Raw genomic sequence first — 21,135 nt, 5'->3', positions numbered from 1 at the left:
GGGAGGAGTTTGACTCTGTTGCCCCCGAGGACTTAGACAGGTTACGTGGACGGCTGCGACCCACCACATGTTCAATGGACCCGTGTCCCTCCTGGCTGGTACTGGCATCCTGGGAGGTGACACGAGGCTGGCTTCTGGGCCTGGTGAACGCCTCATTGGGTGAGGGATCCTTACCAACTGCCTTGAAAGAGGCGGTGGTGAGGCCCTTACTCAAGAGGCCTTCACTTGACCCAATGGAGCTAGCTAATTATCATCCAGTCTCCAACCTTCCCTTCCTGGCGAAGGTTGTTGAGAATGTGGTGGCGCAGCAATTTCCATGTCACCTCGATGAATCCGACTATCTAGACCCACGCCAGTCCGGCTTCCGACCCGGGCACAGCACAGACACAGCCTTGGTCGCATTGGTTGATGACCTCTGGAGGGCCAGAGATAGAGGTTGTTCCTCTATCCTGGTCCTATTAGAACTCTCAGCGGCTTTTGATACCATCGACCATGGTATCCTATTGCGCCGGCTGGAGGGGATGGGAGTTGGAGGCACCGTTTTACGGTGGTTCGGCTCTTACCTCTCCGGCCGGATGCAATATGTGTTGACAGGGGGGCAGAGATCAACCCTGAGGCCACTCTCTTGTGGGGTGCCGCAGGGGTCGGTTCTCTTGCCCCTTCTGTTCAATGCATATGTGAAGCTGCTGGGCGAGATCATCCGTGGTTTTGGGGTTGAGTATCATCTGTACGCTGATGATACCCAGCTGTACATCTCAACCCCAAGCCACCCCAACGAGGCTGTCGAAGTGATGTCCCGGTGTTTGGAAGCCGTCGGGGTCTGGATGGGGGACAACAGACTCAAACTCAACCCTTCCAAGCTGAGTGGCTGTGGCTACCGGCACCTCGGTTCAGCCAGCTGACCCCATCGCTGGCCATAGGGGACGAGCAATTGCCCCCTGTGGAATGGGCGCGCAATTTGGGCGTCCTCCTAGATGCCCGGCTGTCAATGGATGACCATGTGGCAGCCGTGGCAAGGGGGGCATTCCACCAGGTTCGCCTGGTGCGCCAATTGTGCCCCCTACTGGACCGGGATGCCCTACGCACAGTCACTCATGCGCTGGTGACGTCTCGCCTAGACTACTGTAATGCTCTCTACATGGGGCTTCCCTTGGGATGCGCCCGGAGACTGCAGCTAGTCCAGAACGCGGCCGCGCGGGTAGTCATGGGGAGTACCAGATACTCCCACGTAACACCATTCCTGCGCGAGCTGCACTGGCTGCCTGTGGTCTTTCGGGTGCGTTTCAAGGTTCTGATCACCATCTTTAAAGCGCTCCATGGCACAGGACCTAGTTACTTGCGGGATCGCATCCTCCCCCATACATCCCTGCGGCCAATTCGCTCTCACAGGGAGGGGCTTCTCCAGGTGCCGTCCACTAGGCAATGCCAGCGGGCGGCGCCAAGGAATAGGGCCTTCTCTGTGATGGGCCCAACCCTCTGGAATGACCTCCCCCCCGATATTAGAACCACCACGGACCTCCGCTCCTTCCGACAAAAATTGAAGACTTACCTGTTCCGATTAGCTGGCCTGGCATAATTATAACTGTTATATCTGTTACCTCCTGGAAATATACTTTTAACTGGTATTTTAAGGGTATTGTTTTAAATTTAATTGATTTTAGGGTTTTAAAGCCATATTTATATTCTTCTGTACAGTTCTTTTAATTCGTTTAACCTCCTCCATTTTTATATTTCTATATTTCTATTTCTATTTATATTTATTCAGTGGATGATGTATTTGCTGTGTGGACTGTACACCGCCCCGAGTCCCTTTTGGGAGAGGGGGCGGTCTAGAAGTGCGAAGAAATAAATAAATAATAAATAATAATAAATAATGTAATGCTGAACTGTCCAAGAATGCTAAACCAATTTGTGATTGCAACTTCCTCGAAAGCCTTTTGAGCGCACCCGGATTAAGGTTCCCTTCCCACAACTTTGTTACCAAATCCCATGGCCACCAAATTAACTCACCCATTTCCACATATACCCAATCATAAAGTAATCAAGACTGACTGGAATGGCACACACACACACACACACAAATTAAAAATCATAAAGCTGAAGGTGAGCCTGTTTCTCAACCTTGACAACTTTAAGGGGTGTGGACTCCAATTCCCAGAATTCCCCAGCCAGCCATACTCCAATTGTAATTTCTTCTTAAAATAGGATAGAAAGGCTCATGACAAGAAACTCCAGGCATCCAAACAACTAAAAGGTCAAGGCTATGTGTTAATTCTGTTTCCCACTTATTTCACAAAGTGGGTTGATTTATTTATCCCACTCATTTATGCCATGCTGTCTTTAGTTTTTGAAACATTTTACAGACTAAACCTTTTTTTAAAAAATGCCATCAATGTATATACAATTTATTGAGCTGGTATAGGTTCTCCTTGAGCAGGCGGCTGAATTAGAAAACCTCCAAAGTCCCTTCCAGCTCTGTTCTATTCTAAAGACTCTCTTGTGCTCAGCTCCATTCCAAACAATACTGACACGGTCAGTACTAGTTTTCCTGATTTCCTGATTAGGGAGGATCCTGAAGTCGGGCGGGGACGAGAAGCGAGGAGACAGAAAAAGAAACGGAGGCTAAGGAGCTTCCCCCCGCCCCCTCCCAGCAAAAATCTAACCGAGGGGCAGGGGGAAGCTCCTTAGCCTCCGTTTCTTTTTCTGCCTCCTCGCTTCTCGTCCCCGCCCGACTTCAGGATCCTCCCTAATCATTGTGGGTCGAAAAAAGGGAAAGGGGCGCTTGTTTTGAAGTGCCCAAGAGGAGGGAGGGGAGCGGGCGCCCGGCACACAGAAGAGCCGCATTAAAATGTGTAAAGAGCCGCGTGTGGCTCGCGAGCTGCGGCTTGCCGACCACTGCTATAGTGAAACTGAAATAAGATTATTTGCTTCCTGATAATGTTTTTAGGGCACCCTTAAGAACAAAAGACACTTTACTTATAAATTGTGAAGAAGATTTCTTGAGTCTTAGCTTTCATGGATTTAGGAGTATGCAATGGAATGGAGGTCTCAGTAAAATGCACATAAGTACTCCATTGCTAATTCTTTGGAATTATTTCCTAGTGAAAATCTTTGCTCAGGTCCACTAGTCTCCATGGCACTTTCTTATATCTGAACTGCATCCAGGGACCATGATTAATTATAATTATTTTCTTTAGCGGCACTATAGAAAAATGGTTGAGTACCTTGGGCAGCAAGAAGATGAAATAAAACCAGAAAACTTACTGGAAACTCTAACAATGAAGCTAAAAGTTACATTTTTTGGAAACATAATGCAGAAATAAGACAATTGGACAATTCTCTGATTGAAAAAATAGAATGAAATGGGGAAAAAGGTTGGTAGAAGACAAGATGGTTGGAAGTTTACAAAGGTTCCAAGCAGTTACTTAAAGTCTTTGTGAATGATTGTGCATTGGATCATAGAAATTACTACGCAAGAAGAACAACAACAATAATAGCTTCTAATTCTATTATTATTAATTATGTATTAAATCTATTTGTATACTATTGCATGAAGTATTATAAAAATTTATATGAATTTCATTGCAAAGCAACAGCAGTAACACCAACAATGATATATTTGTGATACAAAGTTATTTTGTAGTACAATGATGTTTGAATTATAAGAATTTTAAAGCAGTTGAGGCTATTAAGTACTGAAAACCAGACTGGACGATCCTGGGAGGACTTTTAGCTGTAGAAATTCACTGGCTAGCTTTGGGCCTATCGCTCCTTTTCAGCACAACTTTCCTCATTTAGCTTTTGTGAAGGTAATATGAAGGATGGTCCATTATGAACCATTGAGCTCCTGCAGAAAAGTGTGTGTGTGTGTGTGTGAGTGTGTGTGTGTGTTTGAAGGACATAATTAAGTTTATCTTGAAGTATTAATAACTAAACTAAGAATTCAGACTCAGCAGGATCTAAATAGCCCTGTTTCATGATACTGCATATTTGATATTTTCTTCAAAAGAAATTTTTCCCCACCACAAGCAAATTTGTGTGAAAGAGGTCTTTATGTCTACAGCTGTAGTTTATATGTTGAGGCTTCTTCACAAGCAAAAACTGTAATAGCATTTGATCACAGCATTCTTCATTGAGTTGATGTTAAGTACTATTAATGATGGTATAGATTAATATAATGTGGCCAAATATTCTTTTTAAAAACAAAAACAAAATCTAGACTGTCTATATAAATAGAAACTGTTTTTATTTGAAGTTATCTTGAGTTTTAAAATACATAAATGACTGAAACATTAAAGAGATTTCTTTTAATAATCAGCTCTAAAATGTTGGTTAATTATAACCACAATAGATCATTCACGAGTTTGCCAATATTCTGTTTTTTTTTAAAAATATTTTTGGTAATTGATACCTGAGATATATATTATAAAGGGCAGAGACCTAATTAATCTGGTTAATTTAAGCGTAGGAATAGCTCCCCTCCTTAAAAAAAAACACACCACCAAACAGCAACACCATACAATGATCAGATAATTAATAATGCATCACCAGAATGCATAAAAGAATTCAGAGAGATGATAGGGAGGGAAGGACAAGAAATTTCATACTACAGAAATTGAAGAAAATATAACAAAGAAACTTAAATTACCATATTTTTCAGAGTATAGGACACACCTTTTTCCCTCAAAAAAGAGAGTGAAAATCTTATACACTGAATACAGCATTTTTGGTTTACCAAAACCCTGCCCACTTTGTAAAAATGGAAATGCAGAGGGTTTGGGAGGCTTGCAAAGTGCTCCTGAGGGGTAGGGAGGACCCTTTTTTGCTTGTTTTGGGGCCCCCAGCTCCACCCACCTGGGTGGGTGGAGCTTCCTGGAGCTATGGCGACTTACCCGTGAGCTCCGCATGCCTGCGGGGCTTGCCTGAGTGAGCAGGGAATGCTACCGGTCCTCTATGCCAACTGTGAGGACCGGGTCCAGGAAAGGACCACCCTGGCTTTCCATCACGACCCTAACGGGTCTCCAGGGTGGTCTGGCGTTTGAGAAATCCGACGAAAACGCAAGAGGTGAGAGAGCCGGAGTGCGGGAGAGGGAGCCAGTGCCGGCTGCTGCTACTGCTGCTTCCGCTGCTTCCGCTGTGGAGATGCTGGGCGTGGGACGGCGTGGGACGGCGGGGCGAAGCCGGCTGGCGTGTGTGTGAGCGTGTGGAGCGGCTGGGCGAAGTAGGAGCTATGCAGGCTATTGTCGGTGTTGGCAGTGCCGGGAGAGGCCGAGGAGCTGGGCGCTGGGAGCCATGGAGGCCTGACGAAGTGCCAAAGCGCCAAAACATTGGCGGGAAGATTGGAGGCCGGCTGAGGAGTTGGAGGCACCGGAGGCTGGTGGTAATGGCCCCTAGGGCTGGAGCGGCGCGGTGACTCGAGGTGCTGGACACATAGGGGATATACAGGGAAAGGAAATGGCGGCTGCTGGAGCGAAGGAGAGGGGAGGAGCGAAGGTAGTGGCCCTTCATCTACCATCATTGACCATCTGCCCCCTGTTACTACCCCCGGTTTACCATCCACCGACCACCTGCTCCCTACTGTTTTTCTACTGCCCACCTATGCTTTGACCTTCTACAGACTGATTGACTGGTCTGCCATATCCATCATCCCCACCTAGGACTTTTGGCTTTTATCATCGGTACCCAGGCCCTGGCTTTCTGCATCTCTCTGCATTTTCCTTTTTCCTGGACTCAGTGCTGTAAGCAGCACCCATTTTAACATCTTTTAAAGTGATTTTAACATCTGTAGCACCCTCAATCGATCTGAGGCCCTGCTGAACTATGGTTTATTTTTACTCAAGGGTAGACCTGATTTTATTGCGGGAGTCCCCCCTCTCGCAAATATGGCCCTCTGCCCTTTCGAGGGCCCACCTTAATGATGGATGCATCAGTCCAGAGAGGTGGAGGAAGAGGAGGCTCCGGGGGTTTTTGTGCAAATGTCTTTTAAGTGTTTTAAGGGGATCCAGGAGGGGGGAGGGTTTAGCCAGACCAGGAATAGGAGCAGAGCCAGGCGAACAGGTGGGACTGAAGAGGAAGAGAGCGGAGTGGGGGAGGGGAGTCAGTATGAGGTTCCTTTAGAGGGTTCCTATATCCCAACGGTCGCAGGAAGGGGTGGATGCGAGGACAGAAGAAGATTCTGCAGTCGGTTGGGAGACCACGGGCGCTGGATACGCCCGGTCGTTTGTACCAACCCCCGCACTCTAGGTGGTCAGGGTTTACAGAGCCGGGCCATGAGGCTGATGTTGTGTAACGCAAGGTCCATTGTTAATAAGGCCCCCCTCATCCATGATCTGGTTTCTGAGGGGGAGCCGGACCTTGCAGGGATCACGGAAACCTGGTTGGGCCACGAGGGGGGTTTGCCCCTCGTAGAAATGTGCCCACCAGGATACCGTGTATTCCATCAGCCTCGTGCCCAGGATAGGGGTGGTGGGGTAGCGGTCATTATACAGGAAGTCCTGGCACCGAGAGAATTCACCGTACCTCAGATATCCGGATGTGAGACTCTAGGTGTGAGATGGGGCCCAGGGAGTCAGTTGGGCCTGCTGATTGCATACTTGGCTCCTCGCTATGCATCAGCGGCCCTGCCAGAGCTCCTCGAGGTGATTGCAGAGGTGGCGGTTGAGACCCCCAGACTATTAGTTATGGGGGACTTCAACCTGCCATCGACGGGTGAATCATCCGAGGTAGCTCAGGAGTTCATGGCTTCCATGACAGCCTTGGACCTGACCCAAATAATTCAGGGCCCCACACAAGAGGGAGGCCACATGCTGGACCTTGTTTTTATCTCTGGTCGATGGAAGAGTGATCTGGGAATAGGGGATCTGGTTATTACTCCCCTGTCATGGTCAGATCACTCACTTCTCCGACTTGACTTCCCTGACGCTACCCCCCATCGCGGGGAGGTGGAACCAGAAGATCTTAGATGGTTCCGCCCCAGGCGACTGATGGAACCAGACAGGTTCCAGATGGAGCTTGGGCCACTTCCTGTAGCCCTGACCCACTCCCGGACGGAGGACCTGGTGGCTGCATGGAACAGTGCGACGGCCGGGGCCTTGGACCGGGTGGCGCCCTTGCGGCCTCTTCGGTGGCAGCGAACCACCCTGGCCCCTTGGTTCACCGAGGAGCTGAGGGTGATGAAGCGCCACAAGAGACGCCTAGAGAGCAGATGGGGATCCTCTCGCGCTGAATCTGACCGAACACAGGTAAGAGCCCATTTACGGACCTACCTTGTGGCACTAAGGGTGGCTAAGCGTCGATATTACGCCACCCTTATTGCGTCCGCAGAAAACCGCCCTGCTGCCCTGTTTCGGGTGACCCGCTCCCTCCTTTCACAGAGGCCGTGGGAAGCCCCTTTGCAGGGTAGGGCAGAGGAATTTGGGGGATATCTGCAGGACAAAATCACTCAGATCCAGAGTGAATGGGTCTCCCTCAGTGATCCTGGGGAGACACCGGAGGCGAGTCTTGAGGTACCACTCTGGGAGGAGTTTGACTCTGTTGCCGCCGAGGATATGGACAGGTTGCGTGGGCGACTGCGGGCCACCACATGTTTATTGGACCCGTGTCCCTCCTGGCTTGTACTGGCAGCCTGGGAGGCTACACGAGACTGGCTCCTGGGGCTGGTGAACGCCTCGCTGAGGGAGGGGTTCCTACCAGCCGCCTTGAAAGAGGCGGTGGTGAGGCCCCTACTTAAGAGGCCTTCCCTGGACCCAGTAGAGTTAGCCAATTATCGTCCTGTCTCCAACCTTCCCTTCTTAGCGAAGGTTGTTGAGAGTGTGGTGGCGCAACAGTTCCCTCGACACCTGGAGGAAATTACTTATCTAGACCTGCGCCAGTCCGGTTTTCGACCCGGCCACAGCACTGAGACGGCTTTGGTCGCGTTGGTGGATGATCTCTGGAGGGCGAAGGATGGGGGTTGTTCCTCCATCCTAGTCCTGTTAGATCTCTCAGCGGCTTTCGAAACCATTGACCATGGTATCCTACTGCGTCGGCTGGAGGGGATGGGGGTGAGGGGCACCGTTTTGCGGTGGTTCTCCTCCTTCCTCTCCGGTCAGATGCAATGTGTGTTGGTGGGGGAGCAGAGGTCGACCCTGAGGCCGCTCACGTGCAGAGTGCCACAGGGGTCGGTCCTCTCACCTCTCCTGTTCAACCGCTGGGCGAGATCATTCAAGGATTCGGGGTTGAGTGCCATCTGTATGCAGATGACATTCAGCTATATATCTCTACCCCGAACCACCCCAATGAAGCCGTCGAGGTGATGTCCCGGTGTCTGGAAGCCGTGCGGGTCTGGATGGGTGACAACAGACTCAAGCTCAACCCTTCCAAGACTGAGTGGCTGTGGCTACCAGCGCCCCACTTTAGCCAGTGTGTTCCATCTCTGGCCATCGGGGGGGAACAACTGGCCCCGGTGGATAGGGCACGCAATTTGGGCATCCTCCTAGATTCCCGGCTGTCGCTAGATGATCATGTGACAGCCGTGGCTAGGGGGGCGTTCCACCAGGTTCGCCTGGTGCGCCAATTGCGCCCCCTACTAGAGCGGGACGCCCTTCGCACAGTCACTCATGCCCTGGTGACTTCCCGTCTTGATTACTGCAATGCTCTCTACATGGGGCTCCCCTTGAGATGCACCCGAAGGCTCCAGCTGGTTCAGAATGCAGCCGCGCGGGTTATTATGGGGAGTACTAGGTACTCCCATGTAACACCTTTCCTGCGCGAGCTGCACTGGCTGCCTGTGGCTTTTCGGGTGCGTTTCAAGGTGCTGATTGTCATCTTTAAAGCGCTCCATGGCTCGGGACCTAGTTACCTGCGGGATCGCATTCTACCCCACACATCCCTGCGACCAATCTGCTCTCACAGAGAGGGACTCCTCCGGGTACCTTCCGCTAAGCAGTGCGGGTGGGTGGTGCCTAGGAATATGGCCTTCTCTGTGATGGGCCCAACCCTCTGGAACGACCTCTCCCCCAATATTAAAACCACCTTGGACCTCCGCTCCTCCCGCAAGAAACTCAAGTCCCACCTGTTTCGACTAGTCGGCCTGGCCTAATTGTAATTGTAATTGTACTTACAGGTAACACCCACTACTGACCTTCCTGGATGGCTTTTTAAATTTTAGGGTTTTAAATTGGTTTTAGAATTGTTTTTAATTATTTAATTAGTTTGGGTTGTATATACAGACGGTATGGTTGCGTTGTTTTGTCTGGTGTTTTATGTTATGTTTTGTTGTTTTATACATGAACGGTCTGTACACCGCCCCGAGTCCCTACGGGGAGAGGGGGCGGTCTATAAATTTAATAAACCTAAACCTAAACCTAAACCAGGAGCACTCTAAAGCTTCCAAAGCCTTGAATGCCTTTTTTCTTCCCCAAAAATGAGGCGTACAGATGGTTTGGGAGGCCTGCCAGAGTGCAAAAACTTTTTTAAAAAATTTACCTCTTCAAAATTATGGTGCGTCTTATACTCTGGTGAGTCTTATAGTCTGAAAAATACGGTAACCCCATACTGATTTTGATCAGCGTAAGATAGGTTAGGCAGAAAATTAGAGAGGCTTTCAAGAATCTGTTATTGTACCTTACAATAATCAAATAACCTTCCTGGAATCTGTAAGTGTCTGTTTCTTAATATGGTTTACTTGGAAGGACTTTGAAGATGAGAGCTATACCAGAGATTCAACCATACTGGACAAGTCTCGGTATCATAGGAGTCAAAAGAAGAATGTGTCTCCCATTACCAATATGGTGAGATGTGTTTTACAGAAATCTGTACTGGATTGGTCGCCATCCAGGTAAATAAGGATTGCACCAGGTTTGGAGTTCCAGGACATCTAGTGACAAATGGGTTATGAGACTCAGGACTGTTGATTGAGCGACTAGCGCCAGTAGCTGCAGGACTAATGGAAGAAAGTTATTCACCTGTTGCAAATATAGAAAGATTGAAAAGAAAGAAATAATGATATGTTATTACTTATCAAGTCCAACAAAAAAAGGATATCTTTAAAAAATGCATTAATTCTGGAAAGAATATCATCCAGAACTAGGAATAACAGAACAGAGGCAAGCAAATCAATGTTATTACAAATTAAATTCACAAAATTCACAGAATTGGAAAAACAACAACTTTGCAAAGTTCTATTCAGGGCAAAGAAGTCAAAGCCTTGCGAAAAGTAGCACAGGCTGTAAAGGCAAATCAGCAAAAGAGGTCAGTATATTTATTGACTTGTTTTCATTCCCAAACTATACAGCCTCTCTCCTGCCTTCTCCGCAGAAAGAACAAAGCCCTCCAACTAAAAAAAAATGAAACAAAGAATAACTGAGAAGAGCACACAAATCAATAGATTAAGGTTGCCTGCATGGAGCCTATTGCCTGTTCCAAAGAAACAGCTAGTGTAAGTATTAACAGATGCCAATCCTGTAATATCAAATATAAGCACCAACTCACTATAAGAAACAAACCAACTAATGTACAGCATGACAGCAGTTTAACTGAATACATTGGATGCAAAAATCAACACTAAAAAAGCAAATCTGTGCACCAGCAGAATAGACGATCAGATTGGATAATAAGATCAGCATGCTAAATTCAGATTCAAACAAGATGAAAGAAAAGAAACTGAAGAATAAAAGAACCAAAGAACACTTGATCAAAAAATATCACCTAGAAAAAAGGAAAAGAAGGAAGAACTGAAAAAATAATAGCTATAACCAAGAAGATCAGCACATATGAAGCTTGAATTGCACACTAGAGGTAAAATCTCCAATTCACTCTAATGTAAAAATGCTGTAATCAATCCCTGCAAAGAAAGAGCAATAAAGACTTCTCTTAATGGTTTTCAGATAAGGAAGGGAATGCTGGAGTAAGAACAAAGCACAGTTATGGAAAAACCTCCAAAAATAAAACTTTGATAAAGGCTGTATTGAAGAATAAAAAAGAAGCTGAAATGAAAAAAATGTAATAATAGCAGAATTAGAGGAGAAAAGGGCAAGGAAGATCAAGAATTGGTCAATACCAAGTAGAGATGAACTGCATGGATTTTAGTTGCAACATGTTCTATGCTCACTCATTGCCAAGCAATTTAACAATATAGAAAATGAAACTTGAAGAATAGTGAACATCCGATAAAACCTACCTAATAATAAAATAACCAACAAAAGAGGCAGCATCTGGCAATTACGGTCCAATTATCTGCTTACCAACAACTTTCAAATTGTTAACTGGTGTGATAACTGATGCAATTCAATAGCATCTAGTTGAAAACAAACTCTTTGCACCTAAGCAGAAAGGAAACTGTCCGAATAGCAGAAAATTAAAAAAAAAAGATCAGCTCTTAATTGACAAGATGGTTTTGGAAAATTGCAAGAAAAGGAAAACCAACCTGAATGTAGCTTGGATTTATTACAAGAAGGCATATGACTCCCTGGCACATAATTTAATAATCAAGTGCCTAGATATATCAGGAATCAGTAGCAATATCAGAAGCTTTGTGCACTGATTGATGGCAGAATGGAAGTCATAGCTGCTGTTGAGTGGTTACAGACTGAGAGAGGATAATATCAAAAGGGGAAAAAGGAAACTTATTGTAGCTATTATTATTTGTCATTGCACTGATTCCTCTGTCAACAACACTGAACAAGTCAGGACATGGCTGTTAAATATCAAAAACATCTGCCAGGCTATCACACCTCTTTTACATGCATAATCAAAACTGTCTGCATACAGTATATAGCCAAGATACTGCATTGGTATTTGGACTGACAAATGTGCCACATTTAACATCAATAGGAGAAAAATAGTGAAAACTGAAGAAGGCAAGATGTTCTATCAAAATAAGATTAAGAGTCAGATGAAGATGATCACTACAAATATCTGGGATTCCTTCAAGCTGACAGTGTTGAAGTCGAAAAGAAGGTTGGTGAATATATCACGAGAGTGAAGATGATCTTAAAATCCAAACTCAGTGGTGGAAATACCATCAAGGTAATTAACATCTGAGAAATTCCAGTCATTAGATACACAGCTGAAATAGTTTATTGGACTCAAGAATAGCCAAACATTTTTTAGTCATACTGTTTATTGTATTGGATGAGTTTGAGGATTTGGGACATATTTTTCCCCCTTTCTCATAAATACTTAACAAGCAATTATTTCCTTTTGAGCTATGTAGATTACTCAAAGCACAGAAAAGGAGTAAACCAAAGAAATGCAAGTAAATGTGACTAAACCTAGTTTATGCCAACATTCACATAGAGCAGGGGTGTCAAACTCATGTCATCACAGCAGCATCATGTGACATATCAGAACTTTCCTCCCCCTCTTTGCTAAACCGGGCATGGGCACGGCCAGCACATAACCAGTGGTGGGTTGCAAATATTTTTACTACTGGTTCAGACACACTCCTGCACACTCACGCACGCAACATTTCTGCACACGGCCAAAAGCATCCAGGTGGGTGTGCGGGGCCTCCCACCACTGATACTACAGGTTCGCCAAACCTGGCCAAACCTGGCCGAACCGGGAACAACCCACCACTGCAGGTAACACATCTGGCCCATGGGCCAGGAGCTTGACAGCCCTGGGCTAGAGTATTTGAATTGGTAGCAGATTGTCCCATAATCAAATAATTACAAATCTATTATTCTTAATTCTGTTCATAGTTAAATTTCATATAAAGCATTACACAACTCCATACAACCTTTTAAGTGAACTTTCCATAGTGTTATACTATTATAAAGTAATAACTTATATAATTTGTCCTTCCTGCTGTGTTTGTTTATGAGCTTCATTCTAACGTAGACCATAAATTGTCATTAAATGTATTTTTATGGTTTTTATTATTATATACCATCTTGCACAAAATCAGTAGCACCTGCTACTGACTGAATCCTCCTTAATTGAAAAGAAGTTGTACAAGAATTCCAAGTCTGAAACTTCAAAGCACTACATTGTTACCAGCTCCAGAAAAATAAATGAAGATTGACAGAGTTAGTTCCACCACTTATTGCACCCTTTTTTCTTCCTTCATTTTAGATTCAATTTAGTTGATATGAAATGTTCCAATACTCTGTCCAGCAGACCTTGCAAGAGAGAGCATGAAGAGGCTGCTAATGTTTTTGTTCATAGTTCCATTGCAACATACTTGATGTGGTTTTTCTTCAAAAATTCTTTCTGTACTCTGACCTTTATATTTATTTTCTTTCCTTCTTTGTTTATAACAGTGAGTAAAAAAAGAAGTGGGAATTCTTGGTGCCATATCTCAGCAATCAAATAGGATATGGACCAGACTGTGAGCTTCTGCAGGAATATGAGTGGATGGGGAAGGGGGACAGGAAAAGTGGGCATATTTGTGAATTGTTCCGACACACATCACTTTTCTTGAATATTTCCCTTTCTTTTGACGCACATATTTTCCCCTATTCAATCATGTAAAGTACTTGGAGATTTCCTGGACAAGTCTCTGCAATTTTCTTGCAAAGATTTTTCATTTGTCATTGCCTCCTTTCTAGGACTTTGCCTGGTTTAAAGTCACATATCTGGCAGGGCTAGAAGTCATGATCTCCCAGTTTCTAGCATGATGCCTTAAGTACTACAACAAACTGACTCTATTGATATATATAAAACCCTATAAAAAGTCCAGTCAATCTGAAAGAGAACATTTTTTTTCATATGAACCTGATAGAATGGAACTACTGAAGACATTTGACCCCCCCAAGCAGCTATTTTGATAGTTCTTTGTTTTAGAAGAATATTTCCTTATATCAAGAATTTTATTTTGAGCTTGAAACAAAGCATACTGACTATTCAGAACACTTGAGCAGTATTGTTTCAAGTATTTTCAGCAACTCCAAGAATCCTAACTGGATTTTTTGAGTGGGTTAGTTGTAAAAAGAAGAAGGAGAAGGAGATGATTTTTTTTTTTGCATGAACAGACTGACAGAAACTGTGCCTGAGGATACTATCAATTTTGCAACTAATTCTGAACTATTACCAAAGTTCTGTCTAGACAGAAGAATAGTAGTCAGGCAAGCTGAACAAAAATATGGGTTGATACCTGCACTAGGAATCCTTTTAAAAAATTAAATGAACAGTTGTAAGTGCAGACAAGGTAGAGAAAATAAAGAGAAATGATAGTTTGTGCAGAGAAATAAGAACAGTGTGGAAAGAAGACTGTGGAGGTGGAGGAGGAAAAGAGTATATGGAAAAAATGTATGGAGAACAGTGGAAGCAAGAAGAATAGAGTGGTAGCACACACCAAAGACGTTATAAATGTCTGAGGATATAATTATGCAGATGATAATTATGTAGATGAAGAAGCTTCAAATGAACATTGCTTGTCTGAGAATTTTATCTCAATAATTCGTTCATATGGGAATGACCTTGGGGAAAACATACTGCTTAGGAAACCATACCATAAGAGAGGACATACCAAATTCTCTTAATGTAGACTTATAAAAAGTAGAATTAACTCATCTGATCATTTTCTCTTGAAAGTTGACATTGATCTTGTAAATCTCCGTGTCTCTTTCCATCTTTAATTTTTGATGGTTTACTTGCTGTGACAAAAAAAATTGTTTACAATTTAGGGAATCTTCTAAACTCGTGAGACTTGATGGTGATTACGACAAGGATGATTTTGTCCAGATTAACTTCTGGCCAATTATGTCCTTTTCGGGACTAATAGATCTTGTGGTTAGTCATCCCTTAGTCACTTCCTATTTGGACTACTACATCACATTCTGCATTTGGCTGCCAGACCACTCAGAGATTACATCTGGTCCAGAATGTCTTTATATGAATAATTATGACTGTAGTATGATCGTGTGCTAATTCTACTTCATTAGCTACAATAGTTATCAGTTGGTTACCAGTTTCACTAAGGTGCTGGTTGTCATTTCTAAAGCCCTTCATAGATCAGGCCCTGGATGTTCATGGGACTCTTTCTCCAATTATGTCTTCCTTTCACTTGGTTTCATTGCTTTGTTGAGTTTAGGTGTTTACGTGCTGATGTATGCATCTTCTACCTATTCTGTTTTGTTCTGTTAATGTTGAGTTCCAAAGTGCATTTTCAAATTGTAGGTGAATTGGTTTGTTTGTTGGATTTTGTGCATAGAAATTTATATCTATACATTAAACATTCAGAAGGATATAATTAATAGCATATATTAATATGGATATAATTAATAGCATGTTCTGCTGGTTTGTAGAAACTAGCAATTACACATGTGCATGCATTGAGAAACATGTCAATGCTATCTGCATTTATGATTGTGGTGCACTCTGGAAAATTGACAGGCCATTAATATGATGATTGGTTACACCACGGGTGTCAAGCTTGTGGCCCGTGGGCTGGATGTGTCACATGCTGGCCAGGTCCACCCCCAGGTTAGCAAAGGGGAAAAAAGTCACAATACATCACGTGATGATAACATGACATTGTGGGATTGACACCTATGGGTTACACAGTCAGACTGGATCTGACATTTTTATCCACCTATTAAGTCCGTCCTTAGTACCTTTAACACATGGTGTTAAAGATATCATTGTAGGTTTACTATTATATTTTTATTCTGCCTTAAAGAAGTATATAGAATTTATACATTTTGTGATAATCCTCATATGTATGTATGTGTATGTATGATTTTTTCTGTTTCGCTGTCTACATTTTACTATCAACAACAATACAACAACTAGAAGTGGTGCTATTTTCTTCATATTTATTTTGAAAATTGTATGTTACAACTGCTTTTTTGATAATTGAAAGTGTAAGAAGTGGTGAAAAAAGTTTAGCCTTTTCTGAAATCACTATTTGCATAGGTATAAATCCAAAAGTTATTTTTTCATAATCAAATAAGTTTCAGAAGAGCTTATTTTTATTCACATAATAGCAGTGACGGTTTAAATTCCCTTTTCTAGTCTTCTGAATTTTATGGAGCAACCTCTTCCAGCCTGGAGGTTCTTAAATCATCAAAGTCCTAAGTACTGTGACTTATATTATCTATTTATATTAAAGAAGAAAATATTTTTCTCTTGTTTATGTGTACATTTTACTGCTATTAATAATATATATGGAGAACCAAACTAGAAGCAACACAGATGCATGGACCTGAATTCTGAACAATCTTAGCTGTCCTTTTGCTATTCAGGAAATTTTGAGACTTGAAGTCATCAGTCTAAGGTAGTTCCTAGCTTTCTGTTGCAACAGCCACAATGCGGAATTCCATATGAAGGATGGAATATTTGTCTTTTAGTCAAAGTTATGATATTGAACTTATTGCAATCGACTGATTTTGGACTGAAAAAAATCATTAAACTGATTGACATGGCTGTCCAAAGCATTTGAAAGAAGTACAAATTTGAATAAAGCATCATTTTGAAATATTAAAACAGTTGTGTTTTGTGCAAAAATTGGTATATTGCTTTGAAATATTGTAGAAAAACAGCTTTTCCCCCATTTTAACTATTGAATATTGCCTTAAAGCATTAGGAAGGATACAAGAAAAGTTATAATTAACTGTAGCTTTCTTACTATAGTTTTCATTTCTTTCAAATGTACAAAGAAGAAGTGTAATGTACTGGCTCACAACATGTTTCTGTTGCAAATTCTTTGCACTTCTTAATGGAACAAATATCGTTCAGCTCTATCCAAATGTGTCTTTTTGTTCAATAAGCCAGAAGGCTAAGAAGAACCACAAATAAGAAGCAAGTTTCCTAGGACTAATAATGAAATTATCTGTATAAGTAAAAAATCAGGTTATATAACCAGTGTAAAATTGCCATGTTTTTATGTTGAAATTAGAATTTATTTAATTAATTCAATGCCTGATTTTTTACAAAAGATTTTTTTCATGGTTATGAATGGCTTTAATCTATTTTGAAATAAACATACAGCATATACAGTATATGGAAGATAATATATATTCGGTTGTTGCTCACCAATCTTCTTCCATTAAATACTGTGTGCTGCTTCCCAAATAATTAAATAATTAAACACAACTATGAATCCGGAATTAGATTTATTTTATTCCACATAAGACTTATGCACCATTGCTGTGTGAGAGACCTTATTTCTTCCCCTTAGTAACTACTTTGTTTGTTCCTAATTGGGAAACTAGAGAGAAAATGAGTCTTTGATCTATGATTCTCTTTCCACCAGCAACATTCAAATGCAACATTTGAGGGTTCAAGAAGTCATGTGACAGATAGTTCACAAGCATTTGAGATACAGATGGGTAGAATAATTTACATATCATTAGATATTTCTCAAGTAGCTGCCAGGAGAAATGTAAAAAAAATTGTGAAGTCAAGGTAAACTAGTAATCATGAGGATGATTACTTGTGATATATGATGTATTGTAATCTTTTAAGCAGAATCATTTGATCCAATAAAAGCAGCTATATAATTCTCAAAGTTTTTCATGGAAATTAATTTAGATATGACATTCAGCCAGACTGAGGTTTGCAGGATATCTTAATTCCATTCAGATCAATTTATACCTTTCAGAATTTCCTTTTCCTCTATCCCATCATCTATTGATTAAACCTGAACGCATCCTTACATATTGCCTCAGGGTCCCATTCATTATAAAAAGCCCCTTGAAGAGTGATCAAATATATGCAGACAAAAAATTATCTGTACTCCAGACAACACTGGTAGGATCAGACATCCTTTCTTCTGATACTTGTATATACCAATAATAACAATTCATATTAATTTTTCTTCTACCTCCTTTCCCTTCTTATGTGATACTTTCTTCCTCTCTGTGCATATTCCTATGTGGTTCTATAAATAATACTATGCTATACTATACTATACTATACTATACTATACTATACTATACTATACTATACTATACTATACTATACTATACTATGATATTAGATAAACATAAACATAGAGTTTTAGAATTATTCAGCAAACAAATGAACATATAGGGATATTTTCCAAATTTAAATACAGCATGTATTGAATAAATAAAAACACGTGGTTAAAGAAATAGTACTTATAACACCATATGTCATAAGCTGTCAGTTTAAGATAGCTTTGAAGTTTATTTTTAAAAATCCTATCCCCAGAGGATCCTATCCGATCCTCTGCTCTGTTTCCTATGCAGAATAAGTTGTGCCTCACCTGGCTGGTTATTCATAGCAATTGCTAGTGAGGCTCACCTCCATCTTCATTTTCCTACATTGTCTCTTCATGCACACACATAGTTTTATGCAAGGAATCAGTATTTCTTCTGGAGATAAAGGAGCATCTTTTATCTATATGCAATGTTCCTTTTATAAAGAACTTTTATACCTGCTATTCCTGCATTTAGATTGATAATTCAATGAGTGCCTTAAAAATGGGTGTGTTAATTTTATTTTGAATATTTTTAGCTTTAGCTTTTTAGTTGTTGATAGAAAATGGAAAATAAAACAGTTTCTTAGTAAGTGTTATAGATACGCATATTATAAAGCATATTATTATTGTATTTTATTATTGTCACCTGTTGTTATTATTGTCTTATGATATCGCTATTGTTTCACAGAGGTATTTCCAAGAGATTCCAGTTTAAAAGACAAATTCATCAAACACTTTACAGGTAAAAGCTATAGAAAATATATTTAGATAACCTCTATCCAAATGTTGATTGAGTGTGTCCAGCAATGTTCAGATGACAAAGCTATACAAAGAAATACAAAATTAGGACCATGATATGGCTAAAAACAATCAAGAGAAAGTGACTGCTTACCTTCATTTGAATGCATACTTCACTATGCTAACAGCATGCAGTTAACCATGGCATCATCCAACCATCCATCTATCCATCTATCCATCTATCCATATTCTATGGCTGCCCATCACAGTGAATTTCTCTGAGTGGCTTACAGTTCAGAAAATATTATGATTAAAAATAAAAACAGATTTTAAAACAATAAAAATAGTAAACCCAATAAAAATAAATATTAAATATCCAATTATAGCATGCCAGGGATGCTATAGATATATAGTGTGCCAGGGATAAAAAAAGATAAGGGGCTAAAATAAATATAAAATTTAGTTGAATTACAATCCAAACTCATTTAAATTCATACATTTTTGTTAACATGATTACTTCCATGTATCTAAACAATACTGTTGGTTTTTTTTTCTTTTTTATGTTAACTTATGGTTATTTGCTGCTCAGTCATTGTTTGGGATGGGTGGCTACATAAATTGAATAAATAAATAAAATACAATTTTAATATAATGCCTTTGAAAAAAGTTGCATAACTATAGCAGCATAACCTCTGACTCCTGAACCTGAAATTGTTCTGTGTATTTGCACAAATTCCAGATTACAAAAAGATTTAACTCATTTCAGGGAGATGGGGACTGAAGGAGCTGAACTATAATGTTATACCTATTTATTTATTAAGCCACTTGTATTATTTTTATAAACAACTACTACTGGTTCTGTAGGTATGGTTTGATGGGTGTGGCTTGGTGCCATGCCGCAGGGGAAGGATACTGTAAAATCTCCATTCCCACCTCACCCCAGGGGAAGCATACTGCAAAATCCCTATTCCCTCTCGAGAGGTAGAGAATAGATGGGGACATGGCCAGTCAGAGGTGGTATTTACTGGTTCTCCGAACTATTCAAAATTTCCGCTACCAATCTCCGGAACTGGTCAGAACCTGCTGAATACCACCTCTGATAGTAGGTACTAAAGGAGTTGGAAAGAATTCCAGAAATTATGTTTCTGGATGCTTGCAGCTCTTGTCATTTTAATTTTATAAGTTTTATAAAAATGATAAATGTTATGTAACCAAATCAGAAGTTATGTAGTATTGTATTTTGAATTGAGAATGCAAAATAAGTGATTAAAAATGAATCAAATATAGGTAATTAAAAATGATATTTTTTCTCATTTGAGTAATGTTTAAAAAAATACCAAATTTTGTGTTTCATTAATTATTATGTGTTACCAAACAGGTCCTGTCACATTTTCAGCTGAATGTAGTAAGCATTTCCATCGTCTATATCATAATACACGGGACTGTTCAACACCAGCTTGTAAGTTGCAACTAAAATTAAATTCATGTTTCACAATCAGGTCACTAAATTGATGCTCTTATTACAGGGCTATTTCACTAACCCTCTTTGAGAAAAGTATGTCTATACATTTGCTATTATCTTGCCAAATAACTCAAATCTATAATAATGGCTAAAGCAGGTTATTAAATTTATTGATTTAGTGATGATGGATGGAATTATACACTGAATAACTATCTTATGTCTAATCATCAAAGTCAATTTTATTGATTACTGATTGGATTTGATTATTCACTTTGGAGAATCTATTTTCTTCCTTCTTTTTAACAGTTTATCCAGTTGGGGTCTTTATTGCATAATTGTCTGCACATGGACAATGGAATTGTATGGGACATTCAATTTCCATTTGTAACCTTTCATATTTTTAGTCTTCTTTTCTTATCACAAAAAAGTGGTTGAAGAAAGTAAAATTTTCATTAATGTATAGGGGAGATTCTATCTCCCTGTACTTAGCAAACCAATTATGTTTATTGAATAATTAATTATATTAAAATTACATTCAAGAATTTTGTGGTAGACATTTGTGTCTACCCTAAACAGATCTGGAGAGGAAGTATTTTATCCTTATAAACATGTAAACCATAATTTTTTAACCTAGAAGAAAAGGTTGAATAAATGTATTATGGGGAATTTTTTGCAACACAGGAAGTCTGCTGCAGAATTTTCTAATAATGTGTCTTGTTTACAGTAAGGTAGGATATTAAAAAAAACCAGATCAAATAATGCATAGAAGAAATTTTTATCTGAATGGGGGGCATATTGAAGACTATTGGTATTCTACAGTACTAACTTTCTTCAGTACTGACTTTTTGGGGAGGATTCTTGGAACTGGTACTTGAACAGATATTTTCCAGGCTCTTGACCCCTGCTGTTTTTCAGTGCTTTTATATATGGTTAAAATATATATAAAAGAAAAATAACAGAAAAAATAACTTGTGAAAAATGTAGATTTGAAATGATAATATGTGGTCATTAAGAGTAGATCACAACTAGATAGCATGTAATCAATCTGGGTATAATGCTGTAGCCT

The 21,135-nt window shown here is 40.9% G+C and overlaps 1 protein-coding gene and 1 long non-coding RNA gene across 2 annotated transcripts in view; one reads left to right on the top strand and one right to left on the bottom strand.

The window, feature by feature from the left end:
* Window positions 1-21,135, bottom strand: part of LOC309390698 — a 279,896-nt gene that overhangs the window by 138,156 nt on the left and 120,605 nt on the right. The window lies entirely within an intron of this gene.
* Window positions 1-21,135, top strand: part of ALKAL1 (ALK and LTK ligand 1) — a 31,642-nt gene that overhangs the window by 6,025 nt on the left and 4,482 nt on the right. The window contains exons 3-4 of the mRNA XM_081953094.1: window positions 18,558-18,611; window positions 19,986-20,066. Of these exons, the coding sequence (XP_081809220.1) occupies window positions 18,558-18,611; window positions 19,986-20,066 (135 nt within the window). The remainder of the gene's footprint in view (window positions 1-18,557; window positions 18,612-19,985; window positions 20,067-21,135) is intronic.

This window comes from Natrix helvetica (assembly GCF_964273705.1).
Source record: "Natrix helvetica genome assembly, chromosome: 4".
Classification (NCBI taxonomy): domain Eukaryota; kingdom Metazoa; phylum Chordata; class Lepidosauria; order Squamata; family Natricidae; genus Natrix; species Natrix helvetica.
This window is presented reverse-complemented; position numbering and strand designations above follow the sequence as displayed.